Source organism: Balaenoptera physalus (genome assembly GCF_965194825.1).
Source record: "Balaenoptera physalus genome assembly, chromosome: 7".
Lineage (NCBI taxonomy): Eukaryota > Metazoa > Chordata > Mammalia > Artiodactyla > Balaenopteridae > Balaenoptera > Balaenoptera physalus.
This window is the reverse complement of record NC_138886.1, coordinates 3,677,770-3,692,982: the sequence shown is the minus strand read 5'-3', so window position 1 is coordinate 3,692,982 and position 15,213 is coordinate 3,677,770. Positions and strand designations below refer to the sequence as shown.

Genomic DNA, 15,213 nt, shown 5'->3' with positions numbered 1-15,213 from the left:
CCTAGGACCTCCAGCCGCCCCAAACCCAACCGGGCGGGGGCTGGGCCGGGTGGTAGTGTAGACCTGGAGATGTGAGATTGTGCACCCCCATCCTTCTGTCCTACCCCGTGTGCCACCTGCTGGGGCCAGCTCAGTGCATGGCTGGGACAGGCAGTCCTGGAGGTGGCAGTGGACACGGGGTACAGAAAAGAAGGTCAAGCCGCCCCTACCCCCGCCACACTCCCTTCCTTGTTTTCCTGGCAGGACTTCCGGACACGAGGTCCAGCCTGCCGCCGGCTGCAGCCCTGGCTGTTGAAAGGGGGCTGGAGGAGCCCAGGGAGGAGGGGCCCCCCACTGGGTGAATGGCTGTCGGGGGGTAGTTAGTGTTAGTAAGAACACCCTCTGGGTGCTCAGTGATTTTGACTTTTTTATTTGTGAACAGTGGCCCCAGCACTGAAGGTCACTCAGCTCTAAGTGACCAAGTGACCAGCTCTAAGTGAACGGGGGACTCAAAATCATTGCTCTTCACCTTCACGGAGCCCGCGCTGACCATCAGAGGCCTTGTCCTGTGTTGGGCGCCCTCAGCCAGGCGACCTCCTGAGTCCGAGCACTTTGGGCACCTTCCCCCTGCTTTAATCCCCAACACTCCCTCCCAAGGTCAGAGTGACTGGCCTTATCTTCAATGGAGGAAACTGAGGCTCTGAGAGTCACCACACGAGCTTGCCTGTCACAGGGCTGTGATGTGGCCCCGCTGTGGGTTTCAACCCAGATCATTCTGACCCCAAAGGCTGTGCTTCCACAGGAGTCTGGGGAGGTGGCCTCTGAGCCCAGCCTTGGAGGTGAGTCCCTCTTGGATGGGGGGCTTCAGGGAGGGCTGCTGCAGGCAGGGGCTCTGAGGGGGGAGGGCTTGGTGGGGTCCTTGGGGGAGGAAGGCTGTAGGGAGGCTGGGGTAGGCGTGAGGGGTGCACACACTGGGGAGGGTGTCTGGACCAGACCACACAGGGGTCTGTCTGAGTGTGGGGCAAGGAGCGGGGGGTCACTGCAGGCTGGGGGCAGCAGGGGACACGATCCACGTGGTTTTATCAGAGCCACAGCATCTCAACTGGAAGGAGCTTAGTGGGTGCGATATTCACCCCACCCAAGCGTGCATCCCTGAGATGCAGCCAGGGATGGGGTCTGCCTCACTTTCCTCCTGTGCACAGTGGGGGCTATGGTGGTCATCTGCCCCCTCCCAGGGTTGGGCATGTTGCCTAGTTAGGTCCCAGACCTAGCTACTTCTCCAAGTACCTGCCCAGAAGTCAGTGCCCAGACGTCTCCCAGCCATAATCCCATTTGATTGTCACCCCAGGGCCTCAGAGAGATGGAGTAACCTGCCCAGCATCCCTTGTGTGCTAGGACAGACTCAAACCCGTGTTTTCTCAGCTGCCTCACATTCATGCAGTCATTCAACAAACATTCATGGAATGCCTCCTGGGTTTCGGGTACCAGGGTAAACCTGGCTGACCGCCATCTGTACCCTCTTGGGGTTTACCAACTGGGGAAAGGGGTGGAGATGGGCAGAACACTGTCAATGATGACACAGGGATGAGGATTTATGGGAACACTGAAAGGCACCCACCCTGGAGGGGGGAATAAATCAAGGCAGGCTTCCTGGAGGAGATGTCAGGAGTTTGTCCCAAGGAATTGGCCTGGTGATTGGACAGGGAGGCCTGACCAGCAGGCCGTGTGAGTGGACGTGTGCAGGGCCAGGCCCTGTGGCAGAGCAGGGATGCTGGACCGTAGGGAGTGGGGAGGTGGTAGGTGGCCATGAGGGGATGGCAAGTTTTAAGTTTCAGGGGCCTCCATGGCAGGGGGCACTGCAGACATTTTGCATCTGTAATTTCGTCTATTTCTATTTCCGGCACTCCCCCTCCCTCTGCTGGGTCGGGCCTGTCTCCTGCCACCCCTCCCACTCCTACCAGAGCCCTTACTTCTTCCCACCCACGGAGCAGCTCTGGCCCCAAGCCCTCAACTCCTTTTTGGAAAGTAGCCAGGACCCTGGTTTGGGTCCAGGAGTTGGGCACTGTAACTCACTCCACTGTGTCTGAGGCCTGCACCCTGGGATGGAGACCAGGGTAGCCATAGTGCCTGGGGTTTGGGCCATGGCTGAGAAGGGCCCATCAGCTGGGCTGGGAGTGAGAAGGGGCTCACTTCCCCGCTGCAAGGATGACGCTGCCCGGGCCTCAGGGCCACCTGCTCCTGAGGGCTTCTCTGGTCTCCACATCGAGGGCCCTCTCCCTGCTCCAACATGGAAGCTCCTTGAAGGCAGGGCCTGCTCATTCAACACTGCTGGCCTCACACACACCCTGGGGCAGGTCCAGGCACCATGGTAAGGTGCTCCACACTAGGGACACATGGGCCATGGGTCCGCCCTTGTCCCTCTGCCCAGGGAGCCCCTCGGGGCCTCTCCCTGACCATCCTCTCCAGCGCAGGCTGTCTCCTCACAGCGGTCACTCAGTCTGTCCACACTCTTGTAGTCTGTCCTCGCTTGCCGCCCAAAACACAGGCTGCGGGAAGAGTGGACTTGGGGCTGGCCCCAGTTTTGCCAGGAGTGGTCAGGAGGGTGGGTTCCTGCTCCTCCAGACATGGCCACAGACTGCACCGCCCCCCGCCCTCCGCCCCTGCCTTACGTGGCAAAGATGCTGCTTCCCCCAGGGGAGTGGACACTGGGCCGCCCCCACTGCATCTCTGTCCCACCAGGCAGAGGGAACCACCGCAGGGCTGTGAAGCCCCTCTAATCCTGGGCCTGCACCACGGCCTTGGGGCCCCACGCCCGCCAGGGGCATCCCAGGGCTGAGGCTGACCGCAGATGCAGGAACCCCGGCAGACATATTCGCTGTGTGCTCAGGGACCAAGAGCCCACAGGGTATCCAGCTGGTAGGCTCTGCTCGCCCCGACTCAGGAGAGCGGCATATCCGGCGACATTTCCACTTCACCCATCTCCCAGGAGAAGCAGGGTGAAACCCTGTCTGTTGCAGCGGCCAGCATCAGCCCAGGTTCTCTGGAAAACTGTACCCCGACCACACCTACCCGAGCTGAGTGTATTTGCAATCCAGGCTGTCTGCATCCCTGCGGGCTGGTGGCCAAGATACTTGGATGTGCAGGTGAAGAAACCCCGGTTAGGGCCGAGCACACGCCACCTTTATTAAAAACTGCCCAAACCCTCTTACAAAGGAGGCGGCTGGTGCCAGGGAGTGTGGTGCACCTCAAGGGAGGTGGGACATGAAACGAGAGAGAGCCTAGACCTGGTCGATTTCAAAGGCTCACTCAGGGTCCTGAGCGAGGAATTGGCTCCGTGTGGCTGGGGGACATCACAGCACCCAGGACCTCTGCAGCCAGAGAAAAGGGGTCCGGGATGCCTTGCACACGAGTGTTAGAAGTGCAACTTTAAGGGCAACAGGCAACAGAAGGGGGACAGAGGGGGAATTTGAGGTACTGGGCGGGGCTGAGACTCCAGAGCCCGCTGCAAGGCACGTGTGCTGGGTGAGGCCTGCCGGGCCCTGTCTTCTTCCCCCTCTGGTCTCCCCTCCTCCTGTCCTGCTGTTCTTGGGCCGCAGGCTGTGTGATCTTGGCGTTCTCCTCATATGCACACCGCCCTTCAGTTTCCAAAGGCCTTCACAGGCCCATTTTCCCATTGGATTCTGCCGGCAGATTGAGAGGTAGACAGCACAGGGCTGGTCTCACTTAAGGCTTGAGAAGTGAGGCTCCGGTGAGCTGGGCGCTCACTGGGGTCCCCCCTATCCACGGCAGCCCCGGCTCAGCCGTCAGCTTCTCAGCCAGTCGGTGTCCTTGTCCAGGGTAGAAAAGCGGATCAGCTTCAGGCTGGGGGGCTGGGGCTTCCTGTCATCCCAGAGGTACTCGGGGGACAGCACTTTGGAGGGCTTATGTGAGATGAAGCGGCGGTTCAGGTGACTCTCCTCCTGCCAGGCTGCCATGATGCCGTTGGCCTTGTCTGCCAGGATGCCCATGTGGCAGCCCCTGGTAAAGTCGTACACCCTGGCCACCCGCCCCCCAAAGACCGCCCCGCCATAATAGAAGTCCCCCTCACCACCCGCCACAAAGGCGGTGGAAAGAGGCCGGCGCTCGTAGGGGAACTGCTGGCGGGGGACAGCGAAGTAGCCGGGGTGAATGGCAGCTACCAGGTCCCCCAAGGTCTCGGGGCCCCACGGGTTCCGGAACACCATGTCCACATCGAGGCAGAAGAGGTAGTCGATCTCCCGGTGTGCCCTCTCCACAATGTGCTGGCTGATGGTCTCCATCCGGCGCGTGGAGATTTCCTCCCAGCGGGAGTGCCCCTGGATGGGGATGATGCTGGCGAGGCGGCCGGAGCCCAGCCGGACCCGAGGAATGGCCGTGGGGTCGTTAGTGAAGACATAGTAGTGCACCCGGAACCCCTGCATGAAGAACTGCTCGGCTGACTCCAGGAAGTGCTGGACGAACTGGGTGTACCTGGTGGAGAGAATCCCATCATGCGCCATGGCCTCAGCAGGGCCGCTGCCTGGGTCCCCACTATGTGCTGGCACCACACGGACAGGGCTGGGGTTGGCCAGGCTGGGGTCCACCTCCCAGCTTCCCATCTCAAGAAGTCACTCAGGTCTGCCCCTCGGGGTCCTTGTCTGTCAAATTCCCACAATCTTAGTACCAACCTCTTAAGACCGTCCGAATAATGATACTTGATGACTCATATTCACAGACTGAGCTAACTTTTATTGAGCACTTACTAAGTGCCAGGCAGTGTTCTAAGGGATTCTTCTCTCCTTCTAGCCTCATAAACTCCCTAGAAGGCAGGGACCACAGTCCCCACTTCCTAGGCACAGACACTGAGGCTCAGAGAGAGGAAAGTAGCCAAGAAGCGGGGAAGTGGCTGAGTCAAGGGAAGGTGAGTGGTGCTGGGTGCTGGGTGCTGACTGGGCCGGTGGTGGTGGTGGGGTCCCCTGACCCCCGCTGGGCCATCCATCATCTGGCCAGTGCTTAGTTGCTGGGGACCCATTAGGGTCCCTCTCTCAGGAGTCCCAGAAAGGGACCCAGAGGGCAGCTGCCAGGTGATGGCTCCTAAAGGAAAGGGCAGGCGGGGTGAGGAAGGAGAGGGGAAAACAGGAGGTGTCCAGAGAGCCCGCAGGCTGGAGGCTGGAGGAGAGAGGGTCCCCAGGGCAGAGCCAGCTCTGCCTGGGTCTCTTGACCTGCCTGTGGCCTGACTACGGACCCCCAATTCTATGAGGTGGTCTGGGGGGCTTTCCACTCCTTCACACCTGCCTGGACGCTTCAGGGGAAGCAGAAGGGGTGAAGGGACAAGGGTGCCTCCTGACAAAGGCTCCCGGTGCTTCCTCACCTGGGCTGCCTCCCCCTCCCCCCCTTCCATGCCAGGGCCAGACCCCCTTCCTCCAGGAAGCTCCCCTCCCACCAGCATACTCCACTCTGTACCTTCCCACCTGCACAGCACCTGGTTCAGGGCCTCCCTGGTGCCCGGGTTGGGGTCCTGTCTCTCCCCAGACTATAAATTCCTGGGGTTCAGAATTTATAACCCCCCCTCCCCCCAGCCCAGCCCAGCCCACTACTCACTTCCCCACGGCAAACACCGTGACCCCGACGGTCAGGTTCAGCGGCTGGTAGATACGATGCAGAAGCTCGGGGTCGAAGGTTCCCTCGGAGACAATGGGCGCTAACCAGGGTGTGAGGGTCAGGAGCTCTGTGGGCCTGGCAGCAGAGGAGGCCGTCGGGGCTGAGACCCTCCCCTGGGGAAAGCCTCCCTCTCATCTTGGCCCTGCCAAAGCTGTGTGGCCCTGGGCAGCTTCATCCCTGTCTCTGGGCCCCAGTATCCTCATGTGGAAAGTGGGGATAGTCATAGCTACTTCCCAGCGTGGTCAAGAGGACCAGGAGTTAATGCATGTCCAGTGTCTAGAGGAGCCTGGCATTTCCGGTGCACGCTAAGTGCCTCGGAGACGGGGGTCATCAACATCATCATCAACGATGGATCGAGCACGACTATGCAGAAGGCACAGTGCTCTGCGTTATTATTATCATTATTTTTGGCCTCGCCACGCAGCTTGAGGGATCTTAGTTCCCTGACCACGGATTGAACCCAGGCCCTCAGCAATGAAAGCACGGAGTCCTAACCACTTGGACTGCCAGGGAATTCCCTGCTCTGCATTTTGCAAACACCGTCTCATCTCATCCTCCAACCTCCTATCAGGTGGGTATTATTATTATCCACCTGTGCAGAAAAAGCCCAGAGTGGTTGGGTAACCTGTCCAAGGTCACACAGCTAGTGACAGAGCTGGACTGGAGCCCAGGTCCCAGACTACCCAGACCCTGAGGCCAGTGGATACCTCCAGTACCCCAACTTCCAGATCAGAGGCCTGTGTCCCCGCCTCCACCCCAGGTCTCTCCATTCTGTGCCCAGGCCCTAACCAACACCTACTTTTGCTCCAGCAGCTTGGGCTGAGGGTACTGTGACCTGCAACCAAGAAGGGTGAGTGGTTAAGGGGAGGCAGCCCCCAACCCTGGGGCCACAAAGGGGGTAGTAACAGTCTGCTTACGGTGTCACGGGCTGGAATGGCTTCTCCCCTTTGTACTGCAGCTTCATGTTGCTGGTGGGAGAGGTGAGACAGAGCCATTAGTGCCGGTGAGGGGCAGAAACACTCAGCAGGGAAGGATGAGGTCGAGGTGAAGCACCCCATGGGACAGGCACCCCCAACCCCCCAGACACCCTTGACCCTCCCCCACTGCTCTGTCCACTCTGTCGGGGCTGGACTCCTATAGAGGCGGTCTGTCCAGGGTCACCGTGTGGCAGGGCAGTGATTCCAGCCTGGTACCATTTGTCTCCAAAGTCTTTTTCTGTCTCTCTTTCAAACATATTGCTCTGGAAGAGCCTGGGCATTGGGGAGGTTTGTGGAGCTGCAAAGGCCCGGTGAGCCCACTTCTGCCACTTTCTAGCCTGGGTGGGCGAGTTACTTAACCTGAACCTATGGTGATGGTCACTTGAAGGACCCAGTTACGCAACCACCAATCAAGGCATCGCTGTGAAGGTACGGATTCTGTAGATGTCAGTAACATCTACACCAGTTGACCTCGTGTAAAGATCATCCTCCATAGTCTGGTAGGCCTGATACGGTCAGTTGAAAAGCTATAGCATAGAACTGAGGTTTCCCTGAAGAAGAAATTCTGCCGGTGGACAGCAGTGTCAGCTCCTGCCGAAGAGTTCCAGCCCACCCTTCCCGACGGCCCGCTCCGTGGATTTCAGACTGGCTCAGCCACCCCACAGTCGTGTTAAGCCGATTGCTTTCAATCAATCAGTCAGTCAGTCGGTCTCCCTCCCTCTTCCTGGTCCTGTTTCTTTAGTGGAACGCTGACTGATACACCCATTTTCCCTCATCTGTAAAATGAGGCAGCACCCTTAACCCTTAGAGCTGTCGTGAGAGGTAAGACAGGTATGTGAGTCGGGGCCTGTCAGCCAGGGCCCAGCACGGAGCGAATGGTAAGGGCAGCACTCTGGCCCCTTCTTGGCAGGCTGTCTGTGTGGCCGGCCTCCACTAGCTGCGGCCAACCTGGGGGGATTAGGAAGGAGGGCCGATTAAGGAAGGAGGTGGCCGGTGACAGGGTCAGACACAGGAGGCTGCCGGTGACATGCCTCTGGCTCTGCCACCAGCTGGCTGGAGAGACCAGGGGCCGGACATCTCACTCCTCGGGGTTTAGTTCCCTCACCCTTAAAGTGGGGACAATAATGTCACTCCCCAGGGTGGAAGTGAGGCCTGGGGAAGGGAAAGGCTTGCCCAAGGCCACCCAGGGACCGGGTCAGAACCTGTTCCGGCAGAGGCCTGAGCTCGCCTGTAAGGCTCAGACCACCTGAGGACGCGGGTGCCTGCCATTCACTTGGGTCTCTTCAGTACGTCTCTGTCTCCTACGATGGGAGGGCTTAAGCCTCCTGGAGCTTTCCTAGTTTTTTCAGTCTGTGCTTTGTGTGTGTGGTAAGATATACATAACAAAGATTTCCCATTTTAACCATTTGAAAGTATACAGTTCAGGGGCATTAAAGGACATTCACATTGTTGGGCAACCATCACCACCATCCACGTCCAGAAGTTTTTCATCGTCCCAAACTGAGACCCTGTGCCCCTGAGACACTGACTCCCCATTCCGTCTCCCAGCCCCTGGTAACTATTATTCCTACTTCTGTCTCTATAAATATGACTCTTCCAGAGATCTCTTAGAAGTGAAACCCTATTATAGTTTTCCTTCTGTGATCAGTCTATACTCTGGAAGCAACAATTTTTAAAAGTTGATCCATCCAGTTGGCCCCCTGCTCTAGTTTCACACAGACAAGCACATTTCAGGTCCCTGCTCAGAAAGAGATAGGGGGACTTCCCTGGCCATCCAGTGGTTAAGACTCCACGCTTCCAGTGCAGGGGGTGTGGGTTTGATTCCTGGTAGGGGAACTAAGATCCTGCGTGCCGCATAGCACAGCCAAAAATAAATAAAGAAGACAACATCTTCAAAAAGAAAAAAGAAAAAGAAGAAAAGAAAGTGATGGGACTCTGAGAAGGTGGTCAGAAGTGAGAAGGGGAAAGGGGCCCTTGTTCCACACTTCCCTGGCCATCGGTATTTCCCTTCCCCCCACCAGCCTGGACGCGCTCCGCTCTGGCCACTTTAAAGGGTTAGACATAAGAATTCCAAAGCCACAGATGAGCCAGAGCCAAAAAAAGGAACTTCACATTTCCCAACCTCTGAAGGTCATGAAACTAAAAGTAAAGAAGAGATCCAAATGAACAGAGGGGAAGATGTGACCATTTCAAACAAACAATAATCTCCAACTTTAATCTATTAAAAAAAAAATAACTCAGTAGAACCAAAAGATAGACAAACTGCAAAGAAAAAAAATGTAGCAAGTACTTTCGGCCAAGGGTGGTGATAGAGGACCCACCAACAGGCCAAGGAGAGAAGGTGCTGGAGCAGGCGAGTCACCAAAGAGGAAATTCAGTTAATGGGAAGGCGTGGGGGAGGTGAGAGCCTGGTAGGAATCAAAGAAATGAAATTTAAACCACATCACATTTCCCATGTCTGGAGTCAGCAAGGTGGTTTGTTTTTTGTTTTTCAGAGCACCTAATACGTCCAGCACCAGCCCCGGTGCAATGCAGCTGCCGTGGGGTGGTGGGGTGGTGGTGTATCTGTGTGAGTTCGAGTGTGTGTGTGCCATGGTCCCCCTGGAGAGCAACCTGACGCGATGGATGGACACCTCAGCCATACCCTTTGGCTCAGAAACTTACCAAAGGAAAGGATCTTTAAGATGGAAAAAGCTGCATATCCAAAGTTGCTCATTACAAACTAATTTAGAATGCTGGGAAACTGCAAACAACCTAAATGCCGCAAACTTGTTGGTGGGAAAGGGAGAGGGATTCAAGAATTAGGGCCCAGTCCCTGGGTGGAATAAAAGGATGGTGACCAGACGCCAAAAAAGAAAGCCAATTCTGGGGAAACTGGATAAAAATCACAAAAACATTGTGGCCACAACTACTTTCAATATCAAGCAGCCTTTCTGCTTTTTAGAACAATCTGTTCAAATAGAAAGCGTAGCAACCAACAAGCTGACAATGAACTTTGGAGTCAGAGTATGACTTGGACCAGCAAGACACAAGAGGGTATTTTTTTTTCTTTTGTCTTTTCTGTTATCCAGCCTCCTAATTTACTGTATTCTATGTTTATAATAGTGAAACACACTTTGTTGTTAGTTAGTAGTCTATGACCCAGATTTTAAACTTTCCTTTTGCTGTCATGAAAAACAAGACTGGGTGGCCAAATGTCCCCTTGAGACTGTCCCAAATCACCTTTTTCACTCTTTTTTTTTTGGACTTGGAAAATTATTGTTATTAGCTTTAGTCTAATGACATGGAGGACTTGGCTGGGAAACACACTGGTTCTTATAAACCAGCACTTATTTGGGGCATGAAACAAACCACGGTGAGAGGAGGCCACTGGGATCAGGCCGTCGCTGTCACAGAACAACCTGCCCAGGGCAGAGAATTATTCGCTAATGACAGCTGAACGACAACAGCGCTGGGGCGATCTGAACGGCAGACTGTTTGATCCCATCTTGGCAAGTCTGAGATACATTTGATATCGGATATAAAAAGTGACGCAATCAGTAGGAATCATTTCAAGTTCTAGATTCATCTATAACCAAATCTTTTTCACTCTTAACTGACAAAATGTCAGATTTGTTATGTGGGGGAGACTGATCATGTGTCCATTTGTTCTTTGAAGCCACAGAGAACACAAAATTGAGCAAAATGTCAAGTCCTGGACTTCCCTGGTGGCGCAATGGTTAAGAATCTGCCTGCCAATGCAGGGGACACGGGTTCGATCCCTGGTCCAGGGAGATCCCACAGGCCACGGAGCAACTAAGACTGTGAGCCACAACTACTGAGCCCGCGTGCCACAACTACTGAGGCCCACGCGCCTAGAGCCCGTGCTCCGCAACAAGAGAAGCCACCGCAATGAGAAGCCCGCGCATCTCAACGAAGAGTGGCCCCGGTCGCCACAACTAGAGAAAGCCCGTGTGCAGCTAAGAAGACCCAACGCAGCCAAAAATAAAAATAAAAAATAAAATAAATAAATAAATTTATTTTAAAAAAAAAGTCAAGTCCTAAAAGCACTCTTTCCTGAGCGTCTCCTACGCGCCAGGTGCGACACCAGGATATTTACAGGCATCATCACAGTACCCCATGCTCTGCCTGGCTCGGGAGGGGCACCTCTATCATCCCATTTTACAGATACAGCAAAGTGAGGCTCAGAGCTATGCAACGTGCTCAAGGTCAGAACTGTGGAGGGGGCACTGCAAGGACACCCAAGGACTGAAACGGGGGAATTTCACTCCACATTTGTGGCAGCTCATAAATTACCTACATGCTTATCACACTGCTCAGAATCATGAGCTTAGGACCTAAGAACCTACAAAGTGACCTTAAAACCCCTCTCATCTCCTCCACTCCGGGGGCCCCCAATATTCCCTGGACCATACTTACAAGATCTCTGGGCAGGGCAGATAATAGGGGACATAGGAGACCGACAGCCGGTTCTCGACATACACCCTGGGAAGGAAATAACACCTGTTGACTTGACTTTGCACCTGAGGCTGAAAACTCACTTTGCTGCATGTTAGCGGGAATGCAGGCCCCGAGTGGTGCACCTGGGATACACCTCCCCTCCCCCCCCCCTCCCCCGCCCAATCATTCCTTGGGTCTGGCTGACCTCGGAGGACAAAGCCTCCTGGTGTTCTGCAATGAGTCATTAGCTATGCAGCCATTCATTCCCGGGACAGGAATGTTCTTGACGCCAGGCCCTGCACACGAGGTGCTGGTGGTGGGGGGCAGCCCCCAGAGCTTTGTGGGAAGAACACATAGGGTGAATTGTGGAGCATAAACAGGAGTGCCTCATTAACATGGCTAGAAGAATAGTCCAGGCAGAGGAAAGAGCAAGTGCAAAGGCCAGGAGGCCACTGCAAAGCAAAATCCATAAGCCAGGCTAGTTCAGTCTTACTGGGGCTGGGGTGAAGGGACAGGTGCACCGAGAGAGGTGGGTGAGACCTGGGAATCCTGTGAAGGGGTCAAGGTTTGGGGGTTGAGATGCTGAGAGAGGCAGGGGTCTGGGGTAGGGAGGGAGGGCTCCACGGGGCATGCTCACCACAGAGAGCAGAGGGCTATGCCCACCAGCAGGCAGAACCCCAGGCCCAGGGCTATTCTGGGGCAGTGCATCGCTGGGTGGGTAGCATCTGAGCCTGGGTACCTGCGGAGTCTGGGTGTGCCAGCCCACCTCTCTCAGGGGTGTCAGGCTCGGAGCCTGTGTCTCCGGGGTCCAGGAAACACCTGCAAAGGAAAGCTCCTTAGCCACAGGACAGTGGCCCCATTTTTGCTGCCCTGCCCTCCCCTGGGCGGCCCCACCAGGGGAATGTGGATTCCAGTTGTCTCCTGGTCCTGCTGGACCCAGGCCCAGATCTGGCAGTTCTGAGGGACAGAGGCTCAGGACTCAGCCAAAGCCTGCTGCTGTGCCTTGCGAAAGGCGACCGGCTCCCTGCCTTGTCTCTCAGGTCTCCCTGCTGACCTCCTGTGATGAGCTAAGGGCGGCCATCCTAGGGACTAGGGCAACAGCGCTTGGGGGGGGGAGGCGGGGCTTGGAGAAGGATTCCAGGGGAAGCTGCGAGGACGCCGGAAATCAAGCCCAGAGCCCGCACCGCGGGGACACACTCGGCCTGGGGAGGGGGTGGTGCGCGGAGAGGGGCGGCATAGATCCCCCGGGATGGGGGTGGGGGCAGGGGTGGTAGCAGCGCATTCCTCCGGGAGAGGGGGCCTGGGCTCTCCCGGGACCGCGGGAACGCGCTTCAGCTCTCACCCGCTCGGCGGTAACCTTGGGCAAGGCGCTCTCCTGTCCGCTCCACCACAGCCTCGGCGTCCTCCTCAGCTACAGGGGGCTTGGTGCGGTGGCAAGACGCAATCCGCACCGCCCCTGATGTGCGGGAAGGGCTCTAAAGCGCTGGGTCCGGCCCGGGTCACTGCGAGCGCGGGACGCCTGACAGCTCTGCTGGGGTCCGCCCGAGGTCAGACAAAGATCCCCGGGCCGGAGTTTTGGGGCCTTGGCCCCGGCTCGCCCGGTGGCCTCTGGCAGGCCCGCTCCCTCTCCCCCTCCCTCCCTCTGCGGACCTCCGTTTCCCCACCCGGGCTTGGGGCGCGGCGTCCTCCAAAGCTCCGCGGCGACCGTCGGCTCCGCTGGTTTCTTTCTCCGGTGGGGCCCAGGCCGCCGGGGCCGCTCCGCCGACGCAGAACCACGCCCGAGCTTCGGCCGCCCCAGCCGGGGATCTGCACCCAGGAGCTTGGGGCCGAGACGCGCACCTCGACTTCGGCCGGCCACTGCAGGCTCCGGGCTCGCGGCGCTGCTCCTCCGGCCGGGCGCGGGGCGGGGACAGGGAGCGGCGGGGGAGCGCGACTGTCCCTGCGGGCTGCCGGCTCAGCCCCTTGCGGCCGGACCAGCGTTAGAACGGACGGAGGGGCGCAGCCCGGCCCTGAAAACAGGGTCTCGGTTCGCCTGCAGTCCGGCGAAACCCAGGCCCTGTCGGGCGCCTTTAGTAGCGCGCTGGGTGGGGCCTGACTCAGGGCCCGCCGGGGTCGGGGCCGGGCGGGGCTCGGGGGAGGGGAAAGGAGCCGTGCGCCCCGCCCACCGGCCGCAGCCCCACCTACCCTCCTGCGTGCCCCGCCCACCTACCGCTGCTCCTCCTACCCACCCTCCCGCCCCGCCCCGCCCCGCCCCGCCCCGCCCACCAGCTGCAGCCCCCAGTCGCCAGGGGTACACGCGCGCCGGGGTCCCAGGGCCTTTAACCTCTGCTGGCTACGTGGGCCGTGGCCTCCGACGCAGGGGACCCACCTTCCAGGCGAGGAGCGCGGGTCAGGGAACTCCGGGCTGGGGTGCGGGCTTGAGAAATCAGGGAAACGATTTGAGGGAAAAACTTTATTGTTTCTAGAAGAGCCTCGAAGCAATCACCGGATGGGAAACCAGTTGGATGTCGTACTTACTTTCCGGGTTAGGATCATCACTCTTTTGCTCAGGGCCCCTGAGGCTGGCACGCCGGCCTGGAGACCGTGAGCGGCTCCCGGAATCCCTCGGAGCCTCTGTTTCCTCCCCTGTGAAGGGAGTTGGCCATACTTTCCTACCAAGGCCTGTCCGAGTTATATTGACCCTGGTTCATCCCAGGGACTCCAGGAGCCCCAGGGGGACCGTCTTATAAGTCTCCAAGTGTAGGCCAAGCGCAGAGGGTGGAGGCAGAGGCGTGGCGACGGAGGGGGCATTCAGAGGGACAAAAAGGAAGGCCCCCTGATGGTAAATACGGGAGCAGTAACAAGGGCCCGGGAGAAACCCGATACAATTAGGATGAGGTGAAAGCTATAGGCATTCAGTAGAAACCGCAATTCGAATTGTGAATTTTGATCTTTCCCCGGCTGTCTATGGATTATGCGGTGGGATACTCTCGTGGTGCTGGGCAGCGTGGTGGCAACTCTGTCAGCCACTCCATCACCAGGCTAAACAAGGATACACTTATGACCATTCTGTACCCTGACAACCATTCTGTTTTTCACTTTCAGTATAGTATTCAGTAAATTACATGAGATGTTCAGCTCTATTATAATATAAACTGCCAGCTAAGGTACGTATTCTGAGCAAGTTTAAGGTAGGTTAGGCTAAGCTGTGATGTTCAGTATGTTCTCACCTTAGGATGGGTTTATCAGGATGTAACCCCACTGTAAGTCGAGGAATATCTGTGCAGAGAAACAGCATGGGAGACAAAACAATAATCAAGGCTCAGAGAGGTTATAGCTTTGTTCAAGGTCACAATGATGCAGCTTAAAGTTGCAAACACAGATCTGCCTGGTGCATGGGCACAGCGTCCCAGGTCCTTTGTGGGTGTCATTGCCTGTGTCCTTGGGATTTCCCTTGAGGACCTCAGGTTCCTGTAAGGCAGGGGTTTTTTTCCCCAGAGTCTGCAGGGGCCAGGCACAGGCCCAGGGAACTTGTGACCTATGGCTGAAAGGTCGTGCTTCCATTTTTAGCTGCAAACACCTGGTTCCCTGGGACCTGGTCTGGGACCAACTGATTGGTTTTTCTCATTCAGTTTGTGTTTTTACAAAGTTCTCTGGTGTACCTTCCGGACACTGGTCCCTCCCTGGTAATAAAGGGGTGAGCCAGGGACTTCCCTGGTGGTCCAGTGGTTAAGACTCTGCGCTTCCACTGCAGGGGGCATGGGTTCAATCCCTGGTCTGGGAACTAAGATCCCACATGCTGTGCGCAGGGGCAGACCCAGCCCTGGGGTCCTGGCAGACACACCAGCATTCTGTCAACAGGCAACAGCCATCCCCTGGCCAAACCAGCATTCCCTGTTTTTCCTGTCACCCCTCCCGCCAGGAGAGGACAAATTCAGCCTAAGGACAGCCTCAAGGCTGGTCTGGGAGGAGCTGGGTGAAAAGGTGAGGGAAGATAAAAGGTCCCTGGACTCTCCTCTTGGGGGGTGACTCGGCAATAGGACCCTGATACCCTCCCCTTCAACTGAGTTTATCTACTTCTAGAAACCAGAGAAAACAGCTAGAGACATATATAAATTGCTTATATGCATCGATGGTCATCTGTGCCTGTCTCTGAGAGCCCTGCAGGGGACACCCCCCA

At 57.0% G+C, this 15,213-nt stretch overlaps 1 protein-coding gene across 10 annotated transcripts; it reads right to left on the bottom strand.

The window, feature by feature from the left end:
* Positions 1-3,137: 3,137 nt before the first annotated feature.
* GBGT1 (globoside alpha-1,3-N-acetylgalactosaminyltransferase 1 (FORS blood group)) lies at positions 3,138-13,189 on the bottom strand. 10 transcript variants are annotated; one of them, XM_082470161.1, is made up of 8 exons: positions 12,719-13,185; positions 11,692-11,873; positions 11,260-11,390; positions 11,034-11,099; positions 6,555-6,605; positions 6,437-6,472; positions 5,578-5,712; positions 3,138-4,467 (listed from the first exon to the last, which is right to left on the bottom strand). In XM_082470161.1, exons 3-8 carry the CDS (start codon positions 11,316-11,318, stop codon positions 3,783-3,785), a joined length of 1,032 nt encoding a protein of 343 aa, XP_082326287.1. In that variant the 5' UTR covers positions 11,319-11,390; positions 11,692-11,873; positions 12,719-13,185; the 3' UTR covers positions 3,138-3,782. The 10 variants fall into 10 exon arrangements, with proteins under 10 accessions (XP_082326287.1, XP_082326289.1, XP_082326290.1 ...); XM_082470163.1 differs by lacking the exon at positions 6,437-6,472 and having other exon boundaries at positions 12,719-13,189; XM_082470164.1 differs by lacking the exon at positions 11,260-11,390 and having other exon boundaries at positions 12,397-12,861.
* Positions 13,190-15,213: the final 2,024 nt, after the last annotated feature.